This window comes from Corvus cornix, chromosome 3 (genome assembly GCF_000738735.6).
Source record: "Corvus cornix cornix isolate S_Up_H32 chromosome 3, ASM73873v5, whole genome shotgun sequence".
In the NCBI taxonomy this organism is placed as follows: Eukaryota; Metazoa; Chordata; class Aves; order Passeriformes; family Corvidae; genus Corvus; species Corvus cornix.
In genome coordinates this window covers 56,665,441-56,687,235 of record NC_047056.1, presented here as the reverse complement: position 1 = coordinate 56,687,235, position 21,795 = coordinate 56,665,441, and the positions used below count along the sequence as shown (strand labels likewise).

At 39.8% G+C, this 21,795-nt stretch overlaps 1 protein-coding gene across 4 annotated transcripts in view; it reads left to right on the top strand.

Moving 5' to 3' along the window:
- PLEKHG1 (pleckstrin homology and RhoGEF domain containing G1) overlaps window positions 1–21,795 on the top strand; it is a 127,476-nt gene that overhangs the window by 94,192 nt on the left and 11,489 nt on the right. For all 4 annotated transcript variants that reach the window (XM_039568106.1, XM_039568107.1, XM_010400953.3 and 1 more), the window contains 8 exons: window positions 3,336–3,436; window positions 7,918–7,987; window positions 15,519–15,565; window positions 16,075–16,225; window positions 17,214–17,345; window positions 19,715–19,897; window positions 19,986–20,081; window positions 20,195–20,281. In XM_039568106.1, coding sequence (XP_039424040.1) covers window positions 3,336–3,436; window positions 7,918–7,987; window positions 15,519–15,565; window positions 16,075–16,225; window positions 17,214–17,345; window positions 19,715–19,897; window positions 19,986–20,081; window positions 20,195–20,281 — 867 coding nt within the window. The remainder of the gene's footprint in view (window positions 1–3,335; window positions 3,437–7,917; window positions 7,988–15,518; window positions 15,566–16,074; window positions 16,226–17,213; window positions 17,346–19,714; window positions 19,898–19,985; window positions 20,082–20,194; window positions 20,282–21,795) is intronic.

Genomic DNA, 21,795 nt, shown 5'->3' with positions numbered 1-21,795 from the left:
ACTCTCCTAGTTTTTGGAGAATTTCAATGAAAAGGGAGGAGAAAACTGTGCAATACCATGAGACCAAACCATGGTCCATAAATCAATCTAAAGAGACTGACATTTGTGAGGGGTTTTTTTCTCCTATAAAGTAACCTAAATGTTTATGCCATAACTGCAGAGAAGCAATAAAAGGCAAAGGTTATAAACAAATCATTCGGTGCCGACAGAGGGTTCATAGATGCTGACAAGAAACAAATAAAGTGGATAAGGCCAGTACTCTGTTCTGATAAATTTCATTGATTTCTGCACCATGTCATTACATTTGCAGCCTGCCCTGTTATCTTGTAGCTCCAAACCTTTCGTTATGGCTGCAGATGGTAACAGCTGTTGATATACAGCAGTGACTACCATGGGGGTAAAGTACCATTTGCTAAGAAATAATTAGGAAAACCTCCACGTGTGGGTAGCTTTGATCTGCCTGTGGTGTTGTCCTTGCAGAGGACGTTATATGCCAATACTGCATCTGTTTCCTGGGTGAGTTCATGAAGCCTTTATGAGAGCACACGTGACTATAAAGCAGTGTAATCAGACAGGTCCCACTGGCTGAGTCAGTGCAAGCAGTGTGCTGCTGTGCTGGGCCTGGTGTTCCTGACAGCACTGTGTTAAGACTGTCTAATGTCCACCTTTTTACAAAAATATGGATACCTGGCACTTTTTGCTGCTGTGACTACCCTACTGTCAGTGCCACACCAGGCTGTTTGTGTCTACCACGGGTATTTGCTTACACCAATAACAGCAACCTAAACATGTCTGTAGTCTCAAGTCAGCAATATTGACAAAGATAGAAAGCTAAACCAGTAAAGCAGTTCCCAGATCATGTCATTTCCTAGCAGTATGAGGTGAGGTATAAGGTAGCTCTGAATCCCAAGCGTTTTGAGCAAATAACCATCTCCCCTTACCCTAGGTAAGCACAAATCCTCCCAGTAGTTTCTGGTTTGTTTCTGATCTGAGGCTGGGTGGAGAAGGGGGCCTGAAGCACAGTCTGAAGGAACTTTAGCAAGAGAGAGCACAGAATGTGGGTAGGTGGCGTATATAGGCTGATACTGGCATATGTTACAGGAGTGCAGGAAAACTGCCAAAGCACCTGCAGGCTGCTGCTTGGCAGCAACATTAGAAAGGTACCTGGTTCCCTCTTTCTAACTAATAATTGGTAAAAGACTAAGAAAAGTATGTATATGTGGAGGAAAATCAGGATAAGAGGACAAAAGGAGCAAAAACCAGGTCATGCATATAACACTGTCTACAATACTGGAAATAACTGTGGACTGTTTGTTGTTTTGAAGAAACCCAAGCTCCAGCTATGCTGAGATGAATGAATTGGAAAGGAACTCCTCTTTATTCATTAAATGTGCTGTATGGAGATACTTAATAAAAGATTTCCATTCCTCTGCAGCCCAACCTTGCCATATCAGCTCAGGGTGCTGCAGTGTCCCTGCAGTGCTAAAAATGTTTTCAGAGGATTGCAGTTCCACTGGAGCTTTTCTGTTCTTTGCTTTTATATGATGATGTTTGTGGTCAGAAAAGGTTATTTGTTTAATAGTATTACTGGAGTAGCCCTGAATATATCACCTACTTCTGCCTTTGACCTAGTGTACTGCTTCCTGCAGTCCTGTCTGCCGCACCATCCTGAACCTTTTTACTCTTCTGCAGCTTCTGAGTATAAATAAAAGGCTGAAGACAAGTTCAGGGAGCCCGTGGATGTGGTTCCAAAGACTTCCTGCACAAATACATTTCAAGGACAGGTGTGGGCTCTGAGGCTGCTGTCAGCCAGGAGGGAAGGTAGAGTAAGGTTGGATGCTGTCACAGGAGAGATGACATGGCTCTCCAGGGACCTGCCTACTGCCACTTGGTGCTCTTCTTAAATACACTGAGGTTACCTTGGAATAGACTTACTTGCTTTCCCCTGGCAAAAAAGTACTGAGTTTTGGGGGTGGTGAGGGGTGTCTTTAACTGGAGGTGATATCAGTGTGGATTATTGATAGGGGGAAGGGACAGGAAATTCTGCTGATACCTAAACCTGATTCTTGGTTACACCTCTGACTTTGCTGACACTATTTCAGTTGAACAGAAGGATACGGGCATGGAGGCACATAACAAGGCTTAAACACTGTAATTCTTAACCTTCCTTATGAGGACATCTAGAAACCAAAAGTCAGATCCTTGGTTCATGCAAACCCTTTGTCTTCACAGAATTTACACAGAGGATAATACCTTTTTCTTTACAACTCTGGAACACAGTTATATCTTAGAAGTTTTCGTGGTCTTGTTGGCATTTTGCAGGGTTTCTTTCTTGAAGCACCCTGGAATGCTGTGTTGCTTTTGGGAGATTGCCACACCACATTGTCTAGCCACAGGCTAAAGGATTTTATTTATTTTTATTTCACGTTATTTCAGCTGTTTTCACTTTTATTTCCATACTCCAGCAGAATTTCTTCATGAATGTGGCAGCACATCAGGTTTCTTGTTTTATGAGTTGTAGTTAGTTAAATAGCCTGCTGGATTTGTTTGCCCTTATGTGAGAATTTTAATACTGTAGCAGCAACAGAATGAAAGGTGACATTGATCTCTTATCGAAGTGAGGGAAGAGGTGGGAAAATTGTTCTCCCAGAACACTGCTGATCTGAGCCTTTTCTAGCTGTCATGTTCTTATTCAAATAAAGTCCCTGGATGAGACTATCAGTCTTGTAAGTGCAAAAAGAAATCTTTGCTAGAGTATATAGCAATGTAATTTGCAGTGTAACTCTATGCATGGTAAATTGCATGGACGCAGATACATTGAGATCTTCTACATACTCTGCATTCTTTGGTAACCATGAATTTTTTAAAAAGCAATTTATTCACTGGTTGCTTTTCTGAGCCTCTGTTGCTGTGTGCTTTCTGTTCTGTTCTTCATTATATAGCTTTTCTGTTACTAAGACTGCATTAAATTACATTCTTTATCTCTTTTACATTTTTTTGTCTTTGAGCCAGCCAAATGATCAATTAAACTGCCACTGTGAATGAAATGTGAAAACATTTGTTTATCGCTAAGCAAGAGAAACGTTGGCTGTCCCATCTAAGAGGTATAACTTAGCTTTCAGTCTTTTGTTATTTTCTTGGTTTCAGGGAACAGGTAAGTACTGTTACTGTTCATAATAGAGTGACTGTTCACAGAGAGGCTGCTGAAGGCTTTATTGTAATAATAAGGTGAAACTGATATGACGAGACTCATCTTGTACAATAAAACATAGCTCTGTTTACTGATCTAGAAAAGGAGGAAATGTCTGAAGACCTCCCTCTCGTTTCTCTTGTAGGATTACCTTGACTGTATCACTGATCAGACCAAGCTCTCCCTGGGAACAGAGGAGCGATCGGCCCTGTTTGGAAACATACGGGATATCTACCACTTCAACAGGTAAATTCATACATAACTAAATGAAAACAGTTCAATAGCCTGTGTTAACAAGAGGGAGCAAACCAGCCAAGTACACTTTTATCACTTTAAAATGGCCAAGATCTATAAATTGAGAAATGGTCTAATTTTAGTTCTAAGCAAAGTTGGTTTGCTGAGACCAGATTATTTTAGCTGTTTATTTGGTGAATCAAGTGTGGTCTCCATTTACCTTTTTTTGCTTTTATGGTGGGTATTTACATGAATGTAAGCCTAACCTGCTCTGTGCCTCAACTGAGCATAATGCTAGACCACTGTAAAAGAAATTCTTGCCTTAATGAAGAGATGTTTTGTCTCTACTATATTGGCTCCTTTTGTGTACCTATGTACATCACCTAGATCTGGCTTTTGTAGTGTTTTATGCTAGTAGGTACTCCCTGAATTAATTTCTCTGAACTGTATTCAAGTACCTTTCCTTCATTGAAGTTTTCTGTTCAGCCTTCTCTAAAACTCTGCAGATGAGATTCTATTGTATATTGGGAGCCTGAAGTAGAATTTCTTGCTTGCATGGCTGGTGCCACATTGTGTGGGATCTCAGTATCTGCAGTTTTAAGAGCATGCTGCTGCTACTTTTGTCTGAATCCTCTGTTACTATAAAAATTATTAACTTATTCAGCATTTAAGAAAAACCTGAATATTCAACAGATACAGGAAATATATTTACATGAAGTTCTCACTTCTTTTATATCCCAATACTCCTGTAAAAGCTGTCTTAGCTTTGCTGTAGTTGACAAGACATCTCCCAAACTACTGTGTTCTTTGAAGAACAACAGATAATTCAATTGATTCAAAAGAGGATTCTGAACTGGAGCACTTGTGTCAAAGATCATCTTCAATGTTTTTCCATTGTCATGGGTAGTTACTTTTAAGGGCTTTAACTGCTGGGATTGCTGTTTAGTGTCAAAGGAAAGAGTGAGAATGGATCTATTCAGAATATATGGACAAAGATGAAATCTTAAGTCTTTTCCTGAACCTTAAAATAGCTACTGCAGGGTAATGGAAATATGCTTAACTAGAAAGCTGCTGTGTCCTGCTTGAGCTGCAACAACTGACTTTACTGAATGTCTAACAGCTGGAAAATACATAGTGGGAGCATGCTAGAACAGGCTCATGGGCTGTTTTAGAGCCATGAGACAATGATTGTGAGCTTACAGATTCCCAGTGGTCACAGAATGGAAAAACACAGTCCTGGCTGTTATATTCTCTGATCCTTCAAAAGCTAGAAAAATGACAGACTTGAGAGCTAGGATACATTTATGCCAGCTTCACTGCAGATATTACCTACTAAAAATACTTTCAAGTAGGATCAATTGTTATACAGAATTACTGAGCTGTGGAAAAAAAAAATTGCAGCAGTTAAAAAGAAAAAAAAAAAGAAAAAAGCAGTTTGGGGCAATTTTAGAGATAGATGTGTTAAAATGGTTAAAACTCACTGGGAAGTTGTCCTCTAGTATATTGCTAATGTATTTCAGGCCTTCTGATATGAAGTTCTGCTTGGAAATTGTGAGTTCTTAAAACTGAACGCTCACTGTAGATCCCAGTATAGCTTCAAGGATTAAGTTTACTCCTGTGTGAAATTTGGCATTCTGGGTCCTAAACATACTCTGGAGCCTTTTTATTTATTCTTAGCTTCAGAAAAAAGGTCCACTTGGCAGTTCTGTGTTAGTAGTTTCAGATGGGTTTTTTGGGAGCATGATTTTATAGATTCAGAATTACCTTGTTTTTCTCAACTTTGAATTTGACCATTAATCAATAATCAAAGGTTTCAGTCTTGGGTTTTTTTCAGACTTGCTGATCTGAGAAATTTCATTTCAGCTAAACTACCTAGGATTTTCAGGTGGTGTGTTGAATGGCAAAAATGATGGTCATCATGGTAACTGCGAGTCCCGTGATTATGATCTCTTTTTGAAAAACTATTTCTTTCTGGGTTTCATGGTGGTAAGGTCTGGCTTCTTCTGAGGAGAAGCTATCATAAAACCAAAAAATTAAAGCATCCTAAAAGGCATTGTAATAAGACTTTCATTCATTTGAAAATACAATGAATGCACTGTATGCAAAATTGTCAGTCTTTATGCTTCCCTCTCTTATCCCAAAGGAGTTAGCATTAGCTCCAGATGATGTTCATACAGATTCAGATTTTCCCAGCCCATAATAACCCAAGCTATATAGCTCAGTACGTGGTCTTAAGTGGCACTGGCACCTGTGTCATGCTTCAGTCTGAATCTTGTTAGTGATTCAGCTGAAAGAGCATGGAGTTCCTCCACCAGTGCTTGCTTGTGCTCCCTGCCTGCCTGGCTGGCACAAGCCTGTTGCAGAGGCCAAGAGCTGTGACCAGCAGAAAACCTCTGGATATTCAGGTGAACAGCACCAACATTTTTCTCTATTGTTTTTCCTGCCTTCTGCCACATACTTAAATGTAGCCTGTAATAATAGCCCTGTTTTTTCTCATGTCAGCTTGGTGTTATAGGGATTTATTTAAGATTTTCAGGATGCCTGAGCATGACAGTTTTAGTGTTTTTACAGTGGCAGACTGCTCTTACCAGTCGTGTTCTTAGCAGCCAGATGAGACAGAAGAGAGTGGTAACAAACTCTTTCAAAAACAGCCCTTACACTATGGATTGGTGCTGAAGACACAAACCACTAGTCTATTTACCACATAAACATGGACTCATTGCATGAATATATAAAATCTTTAAGTGTTCCTTTTCTGTATCATGAAGGAGAAATAACATGGTTTTACTAGAGACCAGCAGGAATAAAATGACAGTCCAGGTGCTACATACTCTAAGCCATCAGGACAATGTCTGGCTGTCAGACAGCAGGAATCCTCTCAGCATGTTTGACATGTTTGGTGTTATTTCCAAAACTCATCTGTGGGACACAGCCAGACTGTATAACTAAATGGCTGTGGTCACCATTGCTACAGCTTGCTTCTTCTGCTGATGTAAATGAGCTTCATGAATGTGGAGTATCAAGCAAAGGTCATATTTTTATTCCCATTTTGATGAAGGGAGAAATTGAGGTATAGAGGTCAAATTGTCACTGTACAAAGTGACTTAGTGACCACTGAACCTGAGGTCTTTGCCTTTGTTCCTTGTGACTGCATATTGATTTCACCCTTTCCTTCCTCCAGTAATTAGAGAGGCAAAGAACAAGCCAGGAAACTCTTCTGGTTTACTGTTTTTGTACATGGAGAGGGAAACTGCGTCTGCTTACAGGGGAAAAGGATAGTTCCCTAGATACAGGCATAGGAACTCTTAGGCAAAACTTGTTCAGGGAACCAGCTGTGAATCGGGAGAAAGGTAGCTCTAAATGAAAAATCATCTGTGGGAGTGTGTGTGTAGGGGCAGGGGGAGAAGGGTGGGGGGAGGAGGGTGAGGAGAAGAAGAAAATTCTATTAGAGAATAATTTAGCAGAAAACTCAGTTTCTTCTCTTGTTTTTCTGAGTACATCTTTCAGTAAGACTGAAAACTCTTTTGATCAAGGAGATACCTTTGAGGTTTTCTTCTTCTACTTGAACTTTTTCTTTCACTGAATTTGCTTTTGAGAACTGAGTTTCATTCAACAGCAAACTGGCTCCCTTATTCCTTTGCTCTTGTTCAAATGAATTAATTTTCTCTTTGGCATATCAACATTATAAAATCCTCTCATGTATTGTTTTTATGCATGTATATGTATATGTATTCCCTTCCAGAAAGCTTTTTTCAGGCTAACCAATTTATCTTCAATGAAGAGACACGCTAAAAGTAGGCTAACTTTCCTGAATGAGCTTCTTAACATTCTTCATGTATGAAAAATACATCCCTAGTTCTCACCAATATTTTTCAGAGCAGTTCATCATCTCCCTTGGTCAAGTAAAACTTGTAGAACATAAAAAGTCTTTATAGGACAGTGCACGTGCTTCAGTAAATTTTCTTAGTCATCACGTTAGTGGATATACAAGCTACACAACTGTCTGGCTGCACCACTGTGATTGTTGTAAAAGAGCTGTCAGTCACAGAGTCATAGAATAGTTTGGGTTGGAAGGCACCTTTAAGGTTCAGATGACCCTTAGGTCCAGCCTCCCTGCAACAAGCAGGGACATCTTCAATTAGATCAGGTTACTCAGAGCCCCATCCAACCTGGCCTTGAATATTTCTAGGGATGGGACATCTCCCTGAAGGAAGGGGCTCAGCTTAGCTTAGCAGAACAACCATGGTTATCCTGGCAACTTGAATTTTCAAATAGTGGGAATACCATTTCCTTATAGTTCTCCTCTGCCTGCAAATAAAAAAACCCCAGCACCTGGGGGGAAGAGGGGCATCGAAGGGGTTCTTTTTCCCTTTTTAGTACTCCCTGCATCATTAAGTGCTGCCATGAATGGTGCAGCACTGGCTGGTTCTGAATATACAGGTGTGTCTATTCCAAGGTGTGCCGTAATTACCGTTTCCTGTTCTTTGTTTTAGTGAACTTCTGCAAGATTTGGAAAACTGTGAAAATGATCCTGTGGCTATAGCAGATTGTTTTGTTTCCAAGGTAAGTCTGCAGCACCAGCTGCAGAGTGATGTGGGGAAAATAAGATTGATTTATCAGCTTTTGAGACCTAATTCTGATAGTTTTTGTAAAGTTAACCAAGAAAAGTCAGCAAATCTATGGAAAGGGAAAAAATTTCTCTTAGTAATTGAGAGGGATATGCCTCTGATTTGCATTTCTAAAAAATCAAGACAAAGGTGCCGTTTTCTTCACTAAGTGGATCTGAACTGGTGGAGCTGTTTATTGAGTTCATTTTTAGGGTTGCTTTTTTTTTTTTTGTTAGCTGTTACAGGGGTTCTCTTTGTTACTTCCATCTGTTAATGTGCATGATCACGTGATACTCTCCAGTTATGCCATGTCAGCTTAAAAACAACTAGAGAATAAAACTTGGCTGCATTCCTAGAAAAGGTAGTAACATTAACATACAAAATGTGGCCATATTGTTTCCTGAGAATTTTTCCTGAAACCCACAACTATACCTTTAATTTTCTTTTTAAATGGGATGGCCCAAAATCTAGCCTTAAGATTCAAATCTCATTCTCTCTGAAATGCTTTGAATTTTCTGAACATTAATCTGATATCTTGATTGTGTTGGGCGATACTGAAGCAAAAAATATGGAGTAAGGGAAATTGTTAGGTGCAGGAGAAATACAGGGAAGGAGGCGGCCTTCATTGTAGGAAACACAGAGAGCTAGTCAGGGAGAAGAGGAATGGCTATAATGAGTAGGACTACAAGAAATTAAATAATTTGAGCTATAGATGATGCTAGTTCACTGCAGAATTCACCAGAGAATCGACATATGCCTTGAATCTGTAGAGCCCAAATGTGTTAAAAAATAATTCGATCTCTGTGGTATTTCTGGAGGAAGAGGGGTCATGTAGTTGTTTAAATGTGGGTAATCTCTCTATAGGTTTGTTTGCCTTTTTGTATTAAAAAAAAACACCCAACAAAAAACCGAAATGAAAAAACAAACACAAAAAAACCCCCAAAGAAACCAAAAAGCCAAAGCCTGTCATGTCTTATACTTTGTCCTGAACTCAGCATTGCCAGCACCAAGCACTCAATGTAATAAGTCTAACACATGGATTTAGGATTAACTGGACCACTCTCTCATTACGGTCCATGAATTTGTTTGGCACTGTTGTGACATAAGGGGTTTTATAGCAAATTCGAGTGATGATACCAGCTAAGTGCTGCTGTTTCATCAGATCACTTGCTTCAGCTGAGTTGAGAAAGTTGCAATTTATCTAGTAATTGGTCTTTTGTAAGCATTAAGAGACCTTAGTGTTGGCACCACTACTACAGAAGTAGGATGCATTTTTGCCCCATTGCAGTGGGGTTTATGGCATGTTGTTATTGCTACAGATAGCCTGGATTGAACTGAAGGAGAGAGAGAATGGGATAAGGGCAAGTGCAAAGTCCTGCTTCTGGAACAGAATAACCCCATGTGCATGCTGGGTCTGGCTGACTAAGAAACAGCTTAACAGAAAAGATCTGTGGTCCTGGTGGGCAAAAAGTTGTGAATTACTGCACTCTGCAACAGAGTGCCTGTGCAAGTAAAGGCCAACTGGGAGGCCTTCACTGTATCTACAGATAAAACAGTTCGGAGCTGGTCAATATTTCTGCTGTATTTCTTGCTTATAGCTGGGACTGCTGGGACTACTCCTGCTGGGATGCAAAACAGAGATGGTGCAACTGATAATAAGTCCAGGAAAAAATTGTGTTCTTGTCCAAATTGGCCAACTGAAAGGGCTTGTCTGGTAGACTTTCTGGCCATTAGTTCCAAAACCCATCTGCGTATCATTGCTTGTGCCTTTTGTTCCCTTGTCGAATGCTTTTAGCATTTGTATTATTGGCAGGCAACTGCCTGATGGCTCAGAAATTGCTGGAGATTGCAGTACTAACAGGCATTTTTTAGCTTCATCCAGACAAGTGCAAACACTTAAAAGCAAAATCAAACAATACCAAAATACCCCACAGTTCTGATTTTGGCCATGAGGATTTCATTACAGCAACTGCTGACTGTCTTAACAGACTCCAGTTGTCCATTCTTGGTTGCTTGTGTCTTCCCAGCACTGAAAAGTGGAAATAAAACTGCCTTTTTTGGCAGCATGTGCTCCTTCAATCTTACGGGACTTTGGCCATTTATTGTTTCGTTGCTTCGAGTGCGTTAGATCTTCACTGTGAGTTAAGCACAGGGATGTTTTCATGCTGAAGTCATAGCTCACAGCCTTAGCTAATGGATGTAGCTGTGCTGGAGCTTCTTGAATGCTTCCAGTGGAACTGTGCTTAGGTTACACGAGCTCTGGATCTAGTGCCATTTTTTCACCCTACTGTGAATACACTCTAGGTGTTGGGAATTTTAAGGTACAACAGGTTTTCACTGTAGGTACTGTGTTTGCTTTTTGCACTCTTATGAAGCTCAGTAACTGCATGAAGTAAAAGTTGTTTCTTCCTTAGGATTCATGTGAAGTCACACAAAGTTGGTTTGCATGTATAACAGAACAGTTATGGTTAAAGTAACTCTGAAGCTTGTTGGGACTAAAATGTTTTATATTTGTGAAAACATCTGGGGAGCTTAATTTTTGAAGTTTTGGATCATTCTCCTTGAACTTGACTTCGTTATTTGGTTTTGCTCAATAAAATTTCTTGTATAGCATATTATACTTCTCTCTCACAATCATACATGACTGTGTTTCCTGTGTATAACTTTCATGCTTGAGTAGTAAAAAGCCTTGTCACTTTTAAGGGAAAGGATGATCAAAACACACTTTAGCGTACTTTGAACAAAAACACATAATTGTGGATTTGAATCATTATCTTAACATCTTTTGTGCTGAGTGCCCAAAGTAAATAGCCCCTAAAATGGCGGCTTCGATCTGTTAACAGACTTCAGCAATGTCTTTAGTCTAAACTAGCCAGTAATGTAAAACTCATTAACCAGTAAAATAACGATGCAAAGCTATGACTTTATGGAAATGTAAATATTTAATAGCAACCTACAACATTGTATTGAATCCCTCTGCTTCCCAATGTTTTACTACATTAATAACTCTCAGGCAGATAGGCACAAATGCAGAAAAGCACATTTATTTTAAAACCTGCTATCCAGTCATGAATTGCTGTCTTTCTGCCTCAAGATGCAGATGGTGTGGATGGGTATTTGTTTAACAGTGTGGGATGGCTGCTGCATGGAAGTAACCTGCCTCTGAGGGTAGTGTTGTACTAGTTTAGTTTATACCAATTCTGGTCCTCCCTCTTTGTCTAGAAGAACTGGATTAACTCTAGTACGTAGAAGTTCCTGGAGACATTTTGCTGGTAAACTGTAATTGGAGACTGATAAAAGGTTCCAGTGCAAGCTTAGCTATGACTTAATTATTCACACAGAAGACTGTTTATAAGGGGGTTTTGCCAGTTCGGTCTTTCATTTTCACAGTAACGATGCCAGTGTTAATTAGAAGATTGACTTCAGTATTCTACACGTTTACATTTAAGTGAGTTGTTTTAAAGGAGAGCTGAATTCTGGCACATCGCTCTTCTCACTCAGCACCCCAGAAATTCAGAACATATGTTTTCTGAAAGGCACACTAACAGCTTAACCAAGGGGAGAGGGAGAATTACTTTAATTTAGCATCTCATTAGTGAAGAGGCGATCCAGGCAATTGGCTTCAGTTTGCACACTGACACCACTCATTTTCTCAGTCTCCATTTTCTTTTAAAGTGCCTTTTATAGCTATAAAAAAGCAAAGTGCACCAAAAGTTGAGGGAAGGTTTGGAATGTATGTGGAAGAGATGTGCAGTGAATTGATTCCTCTGCGAGGCACCAGTATGAGTATAGCTGAGGTCTCGAGCTCATGCTTGGCTTTTCTCTTGAGGGTGACTTGCAGTCAGTGTGGACAAGCTCTCAGCTTGAGTCTCAGGTTTTTGCAGCTTCTACCACAACAGCTTTGGGCCCCCAGGTTTAAACTGATTTCTGGAGCAATTCCAGTCTCTATGCAGAGATCAGTTTTAACCTGGTCTGAAGACAGTTGACATGAACAAAACTGTTTTCAAGCTGACCAAGTTTAAGAATGTCCAAAGAAATACTGATGAGCATAGCTGGTGTTTTCCTTACATTGTGAAAGTATTTGGAAAGATATTAAATCCATCTTAGTTCTGGTTTTTCTGTTGCTCCGGTACTGAGCAGTGCACTTTTGTCCGGATGAGGAAGAACTTCTCTTGGACGTGGCTCTCTTGGCCACTTTCCCAACATGTTCACATTAATCCAGCCAATGCCTGGGCAAGGTGTATGATGTTGATTCACAAGAGATCTGCAAGTTTGAGTGCGTATCAACAATCTCGTCCTGGAGGCAAAACACATGTCCTTGACTTTCTCCTGGCACTATGCTCACATTGCTCAGTAGAAGTAAATGCTCTCTGATGGTTCTGTGTGGTGAAATGAGCTGTGGCTCACTGGAGCGAGTACACATGTAAGTGCAGTACGGAATTTGGTGTTATGTCTGTTCAGAAAGCAGGGATGATTGTAAAACCATTCTTAAGCTTTAGAAGTATCAAGGGCATAAGAAATTCTTTTTTTTTTTCTTTTAATACAAATTTGTTCCATTTAATAGCTAGACTAAAATTCTTTAAAAACCAAAAAAAACCCCATTAAAAGTAGTTCTGACCTTGTGTAAAAAAACCCAAAGCCAAAAACCAAACCAAAAAGCGAGAGTGTGAAAAGGCTCCTGGGGATTTCAGACGTGCTTTTGAGTTTGAGGGGAATGTGCACACAGCCTACTCTATAACCCTGAAATGTTTGGCCTTGTTTGTTTTACAGATAGTACTTTCATTGGTTAAAATTTCACAACAGATACTCTTTTCCTTTTTGTTTGAAAAGTAGAATAATCATGTGATATGAGCAGAATATATACATAAAAATAAATTGGCTCAAAATGTTCTTCACTCTGCTTATGAAGTAGTTCTATAAATTGTATTATTCTGTTACCATAGCCATGGGAATATCTTAAAATTTATACCAAAATCCCCTAAATGAAAACTTTGAATTAATATATGCATATATAAAATAAATTACATTTTCCCACCATACTGAATTTCACTTTTGTGTTCTCTCTTAAGCACCCTGGCTTATTATGAGTGCTGGCCAGTTTGGTATTGCCAAAGAAAATTACACAGTGTAATATCTGAAGCTCTTTGAGGTTTGTTAATTCTTCATTTTGAGTGGAGAGGGTTTGGAGCTGTGGCTGGATTCCAAGCATGGACATGAACTGGCTGTGACACAGGCTCACTTTCTCTGCATGTGGACACAGGGTGTAGGTACGCTGCCACAAAAACTAGCTGTGATGACAAATTCAGTTCAAGTGTGAAAAACCAAGCTAAATTATTTAACTGTATTTGTATCAAAACTACTTTTAGTTGGTTTGTTGGCTTCTAAGAGAAGAGCAGTTTAATAAGCTTACAGCCCACCAGTGAGTGAATGGGGATCACAATCCCCTGGGGAAACATTTATTAGAAGTTTGCTTGAGTTATTTTCTTCAGAACAGAGAATACTGAAATCCAGTAAGACATACTGAAATGAATTGCAATGACTTGTACTCATGCAGAGTAACATCTTACTTTTTACGGGGTCCTCATGGATCACTGCTCAGTGGAGAGATGGATGGCACAACCTGCTTTACCCCCAGGAGAGGGGGACAAGAGCAGTGCTGTTGGAACTGGCAAAGGGCACTGCCTGAGAAGGCTCTTTCTGATGAATGGCTGAATGATAAACAACCAAACTCCAACAGTGAGAAACAAAAGCCACAGCCTGTGTCAGCCCTCTCCCCAGGGGTGGTGCTCCTCAGAGCACTGTGCCTCCTGTGAATGCAGATGTTTGGTCTTGCCATTCACCAGCAATGACCCCTGGGAGACAGCCCCTCTTGGAGCACAGCTATTGTGCTGCAGAATGCCAGAGCCTGTTCTGAAGATGCTTTGAGTGGAAATTGGGGTCTTATTTCCTGCTGGAGGATTGTGTTTTATCTGTCTAGGGCGTAGGAAAGAAAAAGTGATGGATATGGGGAGCACTTTGCCCTTCTGCATTGCTTTCTTAGCCTTTAAGACTCCCGTAAGCTGCAGAAATTGTGTCTTATTTGGGATAGAAGTTAATAGGCAGATGTAGACTTAGAGCACATGGGAATGTTTCTGGTAATCTGTTCTTGCATGGAATTAAATGATGATTATTAAGAAAAAATCTTAGGCCGGGGATGATGCCTTTTCCTGGTCTTAAAATCAAGAGGCATACACGGTTAGAAGGGGAAAAGGGATTTTACCTTGGTATTTATTCTTAAGGATCCTTACGTGTATACGTCCAGGTCATATGCATCAAGATGTACCCCACCGAGTCTTTCCCTGTGTCTCTGTGTCTCTCTCCTCCCGTGTGTTTCTGTGTCCCCCCAACATTGGGTATAACATTATAGGCTTTTCTAATTAGCATATCTATCAAAGATTCCCCAATGAGAGGTTCAAGTGAGCCCTCCCTCTCCAAGGAACCTTCCCCTGGATGGTTCTATCTTAGTTTACAGAATATGTTCTGGAGAGGACCTTGGGGTCTGGGGCACACTGAACCCTGGCTACGAAGCCTCTAAAATGTTTAGTCTCTTAGCTTAACAAACAAGTCTAAGAATGTAGGCAAAAAGCACTAGGAATACAGCAGCTGTAAAAAGGTATAACAGGGGTATAACAGGGGTATAAAAGAAAAGGCAAAAATCTTCATGGCATCAGGGAGGAAAGAAATGAAACTCAGACTTTAGCTCTGAGAAGCTTGTCAGCATTAAGTCTGAGCAATTTCAGTGTGACAGGCAAGTGTGGAAACCCACCCAGATCTAGTTACAACTTGTTGGGGTAATAGCTGTCTGCTTTCACATAATTTACTTTTCAAAAAAGTCACTTTTCTGGCTTCTAATTTCACGCTTAGACTGTGCTCAAATGTGAAAGTATTTATAATTGCTTGAAAATGGCACACCAAACATAACCTGCGAAACTTATTTCTCCCAGTAAATGCTGCAGGTACATGGTGTGATTCTTGGGTTTGTCCTGTGCAGGGCCAGGAGCTGGCTTTGATGATAGTTGTAGGTCCCTTCCAATTTAGGATATTCTACGATTCTATGATATGGGTGTGCTTCAGCACACAAAAAAACCTAGATAAGTGCAGCCAGCTGTTTGAAGAAGGTATGTGTAGTAATGGTATTTTGGTTGAGTTTTTGGTTTTTTGGGGTTTTCTTGAGGTGCATAGATTTTCATAAGGTACCTTGGAGGCTTTGTTGCAAAGCCGCTTGTTTTTTCTGTGTAGGTGACCTTGGTTTTTCTTTTAAGTAAAGGAAAAATCTCCCCCCTCTGCAAAAAGATGAAATTAAATTCTGGTCATGTTAGGACTAGTGAATGATTCATTGATCAGGAACTGAAGGAGGTGTTGTCTTGACATCATCATCTTTATCTTGCACATTTTTGCTGCTAGTTTGACAAAATCTCAATATATGCAAACTTTTCCTCCCTGTGCAGAGTGAAGATTTCCACATATATACACAGTACTGCACCAACTACCCAAGGTAGGAGTTATGGGTTCCCTTTCTTCCTTTTTCCCTTAGCTGGTTCATGTAATGCAAATTACAGTCTATGCAAAAAAAAAAAAAAAAAAAAAAAAAAAAAAAAAAAAAAAATCAGCCTCTCCCTTTCCCAGATTGGAGGAATGGTCACAGAGTTTACCTTTTATGTGAAAAAGAAAAAAATTACAATAATTTTTAAGAAATGTTTATCTGAAGTTTTGTTTTATCTATTCTTGTGGTTCATTGCTTTATCCTTCTTTAGAAAATGATGGTCTTATTCTGTAATGCTGCTTTTATAATTCCCAGTAAGAGAGATTGGTTGCACGTCAAGGGGAAACATAGCTGAATGCACAAGATAAATAAAAAAAAAGCCAAACCAAACAACAGAAAAAGCAGTTATTAGAATGGGAACCTGCTGCCCCTTTTTACAAGCTAAAAAGGAAACAATTCTTTACTTTACTTACAGACTTATGGAAACAGAGTGTCTTAAAGCTGTGTATTGATGTTTTCAGGTCTGTGGCTGTGCTGACAGAGTGCATGAGGAACAAGGCACTGGCCAAGTTCTTCAGAGAGCGGCAAGAAGCACTGAAGCATTCTCTGCCTCTGGGCTCTTACCTCTTGAAACCTGTCCAGCGCATCCTCAAGTACCACCTGCTTTTGCACGTAAGAAATGTATTTCGTTTAGGGCTGCTGCACATTGGAGTTCCTGCCTCTGGTACAAGGCTTGGTGGTTAGAAAGGTTCTGGTTTTCCTTAAATGCTCTTCCTTTTGTGGGTATTTGATTTCTACATGTGGAGACTTTCTGTCTTCATCACTTCATACCATATGCATCTATTTGGAGTGGGGAATTTATGGTAATTATTTTAGACACATTGAATTAGTCTTTGCATCCAAATAGTTAGCACTTTTTTTTTGAAAGCTGTAATTCTGAAGTTGTTTGGAAAATTCTTGTCGTGATTAAACATTTTTGTACACAAATTTATTGTTCCAATGAAGAACAGTGTTTTTCCACATGTTGCAATTCTGGGGGTGGTTGAAAGAAGGACTAAATACACATAAACACCCTGACTGCTAAGAATTTTGTGGAGAGGAATGATGGAGGAAGTGGGAACTCTTTCAATATTCAGTGAATTGAGTTAAGCAAGTTTCGGAAATTCATACTTTATTGTTAACATTTTCCGCATCTGTTTCCTATTAGAGAGTCATGTTCTAGTGAAGTGTAAAGACACTGATCCTTATTTAAAATGCCTGGTGCTTTTCTACTCTCCAACTGTAAAGTAATGCCTAGTGTAATTCCATCAGGGTTTTGTAAGTGTGTAGATACGTTCTGTGTTGTAGGAAGGCCATTAAATGCTGTCTGAAAAGTCTGCTGTCAGTGTGCTGTGCTCTCTTTATGTGCCTCTCTGCTCACATTGGCTGCTGCAAGTGTACTGCTGCTAAACTGGCCCCAAAGGCTTGACTTTGTTCGTCATCCTGTGTTACTCAAATTGATAGCAGCAATCATCATTGCATCAGTAACAAAGGCGGGAACGTTGCCTTCAAGTGATTGTGATGCAAAGACAAAACAGTACTGATAAAAACATAGCATTGCGTTTGGCTGGGAAAGTTCACTTAGGAATATGGGGACTTTGGTTTTTTCCGTCTGTTGTAGGAAATAGAAAACCACCTTGACAAGGACACTGAGGGCTATGATGTGGTGCTGGATGCCATAGATACCATGCAGAGAGTGGCATGGCATATAAATGACATGAAGAGGAAACATGAACACGCCATCAGGCTCCAGGTGAGTTCCCAGAGAGATTTTATGGGTGTTTGTGAGCTGGTTTTGTCAATATATATGCAATTAACATTTTTTAGTTTATCTTTTCTTTTAATCTTCGTCAGTCATAATTTAGACTTCTGTTGAGCATGCCTGTGGCTGTTTGATCTTGGAAACCATGGTCATAACTGCTGCAGGAAAATCTCAGACATCTCTAACCTACAAGCAGCATCCTGTAAAGCATTTATTTTGCAGTAATATGGAACTTAAGATAACTCTTCTTTCTTCCTTTCCCTCAATTGTACAGCGCTGCTGTACAACCCTAGGGCATGGCTTTGTTCAGAAATCCTGTGGTTTCCGATTTCTTCCCTTTGTGCTGATTAATTTTGTTTTGAGGCATTTCTTTTGCTGATTCTTGTGTAAGTACTTTCCTCTCGGGTTTTAGAAGACTCATTATCAGTTGCTTTGTGAAAAGCATAAACCTAGAAACATGATACTCAGAAAAACTCTTAACTTTGCTTCAAATGAAGATTTTTTTGAGGAGAAGAAACAAAAGCTACACCCTGAGTAAATATTGGCATCAAGAGCAAGCTCTTTTGTGGAATTTTTGCTCCCATTCTGTTTCCAGGTTCCCAGTGAACCATACTTTTATGTTACATTTTCAATATTTATATTGCTTTAAGAAAATTGGGGGGATTTTTTAGTTTATAAAAGGGAGTAATAAGCTTATCCCATTTCAGAAATCCATGTCGTGTAATTATTTGCCCTTTTTTTTTTCTTTTTAATGTCAATTAAATTCATTCATTCATTCACCCTTTTTGTGGTTTTGTTCTTTTTTCTGTTTCTCGGTTTGTTTGTTTTTGTTTGGGGTTTTTTTATGATTTTTTTTTTTTGTGTTGCTGTTGTTTATCTGTAAGGAAGATTCGACAATGTCTTCCTTGCAGCAGGGTAATCTTTGCCACATATTGCTGGAAGTGCCTGCTAATGACTTTTAACAACAATCTGCTGTAAATCTGAGTAATTATATTTGGCAATAAATAAGGGTTAAATGCTTTTGGGAAAAAAAGATTTTTTTTAATTTATTGAGCTCAGCTGGCAAATGTGTGGGGTTGTGGAAAGTATTTATGTTCATAGTTGCCCTTTAAAAAAGTAAACCTGTTTCTGCAGCCATAGGGATAGGCCTTCTGCGGGCTCTCACACTGCCGTGGGGTCTGTAATGCTGCAAGTATTGCAACAGCAGTTCCTGCACAAAGTGTCCCTCAACAGTGGTGGGCTTGTTCCCTGTGCTGTATCCTGACTTTTTAAGTTCCTGGAGAGATCTGATACAATGCAACTTTTAAATTTTTTTTTCTCCTTTTTTTTTTAAACAGCTGCCTGTATAGTCCAAAGTGGATTGCTTTGGGGTTTTATTCCTGTGAATGCTTTAGCCTGCATTGGTGCTTCAAATGGAATGGGATGTTCTCCAGCTGAAAGCTGTATTAAAGTCTAATGTCCTAGAGGGCTCAACCTAGGATGAGGCAATCTGTCCCTGCTTTGCTAGTGCTGCCAGGTTTAAAGCCTGATGGATGTTTTTAAAAAGTTCCCTAGTTAAAGGTTTAGCCTGCTTTCAGAATTTGGTGTCCCATGCTTAAGTCCTATGTCACTGCCATTGACAGAAAACACAAGCAGTTTAAGGAAACCTAATAGCCATAGCTAAGTGACACAGTCTTGTGAAGATGTTCTTAGATGTTTCTCCAACCTTTTTTTTTCTTAAGTAATAAATAAGGTGAGAAATATCTGTGGTATCTACACAAATCATTAATATACAAGCCAATATTGAGATGTTCAGTTGACCATATCACTTGTCATCCTTTAGTCTTCTGGGAATCATCTCTTCAATCCAAACACCTCACAGAAGTGTCTTCTGTGATGGGCCTATGGGACACGGACATGGCATTATAATTCATTCAGTGGGAGACCACACAACTTCAGGAAGATACCCAGGGTGAGAGGGAAATGTTAAGAGAGATTGGTTGGGGACATACAGGAGAGGGTGAGAGAGACTGATGACTGAATTACAAAAGGTTTTCCATTGGGAGCAAGGGGAGCAGAGGTTGTGCTCTTACGTTGCAGGCTGCCCAAGGGAGATCAGAGCTCTTTGCTGGATCCATGCAGAGACAGTAACCAGGACTCGGGGCATGTTTTACTCTGGGCTTTGCAATGAGCCTCCAAGCACCTGGCTGCAGTGTTACACATAACCTACCAACCTCAGTACTGGTGTCTGGTGACCATCCGCTGTTGGATGCTAAAGATTATATGGGAGAGTGGGAATGGCATCAGCAGATCGTTTGGGTCTTTCGTTTCAACAAGACCTCTGAAATTAATTTTGGTTGTTGTTCTTTGATCTGTTGCAGGAAATACAGAGTTTGCTCACTAACTGGAAAGGGCCAGACCTCACGAGTTACGGGGAGCTGGTGTTAGAAGGAACGTTCCGCATTCAGCGAGCCAAAAATGAGCGCACGTTGTTCCTCTTTGACAAGATGCTGCTAATTACAAAAAAGAGGGATGAAATGTTTGCATACAAAGCTCACATACTGGTATGTCAGAGAGCAGGTGGTAATGTGCTGTCTACGTGTCTCCCCAATACTCCTCTGTGATTCACATTGTTTTCTCTCTTCATTGCAGTGTGGAAACCTGATGCTTGTTGAAGTAATACCAAAGGAACCACTTAGCTTTAGTGTCTTCCACTACAAAAATCCTAAGATGCAACATACTGTCCAGGTATGAAGAGAAACCTCCCTGCCCTGGGTAACCTGGCTCATGTCCATATGCTGTTTATCACCCTGCATAGTGCAGGAATGCATTCTTCTCATGGTGCCCAATTTTTTTATCAGGCAAAGTCACAGCAAGACAAGCGCCTTTGGATTCTTCACTTGAAGAGGTTAATTCTAGAAAATCATCCTGCTAAAATTCCTGCCAAGGTAAAAAAACCCAAAAAAACCAACCAACCAACCAAAAAACCCAAACAAAATCACAAGACACTTCCTTGTATGCCTACTAACTTAAAACAATCTTGTTAGCTGCAAGATGCATGCAATATACAGAGAGTTTAGACTCTCTCCAGGATGTTAATTAACATGTTGTTTCCTTATATCTTTAAAAGTTCCTCCCAATTAATGGGAAAGTTCCACTATAATTATCTGCAGGGCTTGGTATGGGAGTAGAAGAATTTAACTGGGCTAGCAGCATTTGCCTGCCAAGACATAAGTAACAGAGGTGCAATGTCAGGAATCTTGACTCCAGGAGCACATCTTAGCTTGATGCTGCCTGTCTGCAGAGCACTGAGATGCACTAATTGCAGTACTGTAGATGTTTTTAATTTTAATCTGTCTTGGTTAAGTATCATAGCAGTGAAGCCATTGGCAGCACACGCTTCACTGCAAGTACACATGCCCATCCTGAACCCAGCATCCTTAGCTGGGACATCTGACTCTTTTTGGTGAGATAGCTAGCAAGCTTTATGCCAGAAAAAACGAGGCTCTGATATCATATTCATAGCTATAATATCTCAGAATAAGGAAATTTTCTCCTCTTATTTATGAAATCCAGTCTTAGATCTTCAGGTGATGCCTCCCAGTGTAACATACAGCACCCCTCAAAGGGCGTTAGCCCTGGTCAGCTCTTGCCAAGACAAAGCAGCCATTGACTCGTGTGGAAACAGGATTTTTTTTTCACATTGAGTTTACTCTTGGTTTTTCAGATTGTTTTTTCACTCAGTTTTATGCTATAATAGCTAAAAAATGTTACCTGTGACTCACATGCACCATGCTGTACTAACACGCATTTTCAACGGTGTGACAAAAAGAGACTTATGGGAGAAAAAAGCTCTAGCAGGTCCTATTGCTAATTCTCCTCTTATCTTTTGTTGACAAAGTCTATTAAAGGCATAATGTTTATGCTGGTATCCATACTTACACTGTAAATACTCAATGCAGCTTATTAGGTTGTTAAAAAGAATTACAGCATGATCCCAGCCTTTGTATCAATTTTTTTAAATTTCTTATTAGATTTTTATTTTATCTGTGCAAAGAATGTGAAACCAAAAATATAGTCTGCTCAGAGAAGCAATTTCACTTGAGAAAGGAAAAGTCTAATGAAATAAATCTCTGAGGTTATCGGCGCATTTTTAAGTTTTTTTTTTCTGTCAAACCAGTAATTGCTTGTTGTGAGGCTTCTGTCTGCCCAGCTTTTGGAGAATTTAATAATAGTCCACATGTGACGCCTGGTGGAAAATTACCGAACTGCACCTGTAGAAGGGCAAGCACCTTAGATGGGATATTTCAGTTTAGATTATTTTCTTGTTTAGTAGCTGATATGCCTCCTAAAGCTTCCAGATTTTTTTTTTCTATTTAAAAAAGGGACAAATTTTAAGCAATCAGGGGATGCTCTCCGTCCTGCATCAATCTTTCTTAAACCAAATTTTGCCCTTTTTTTT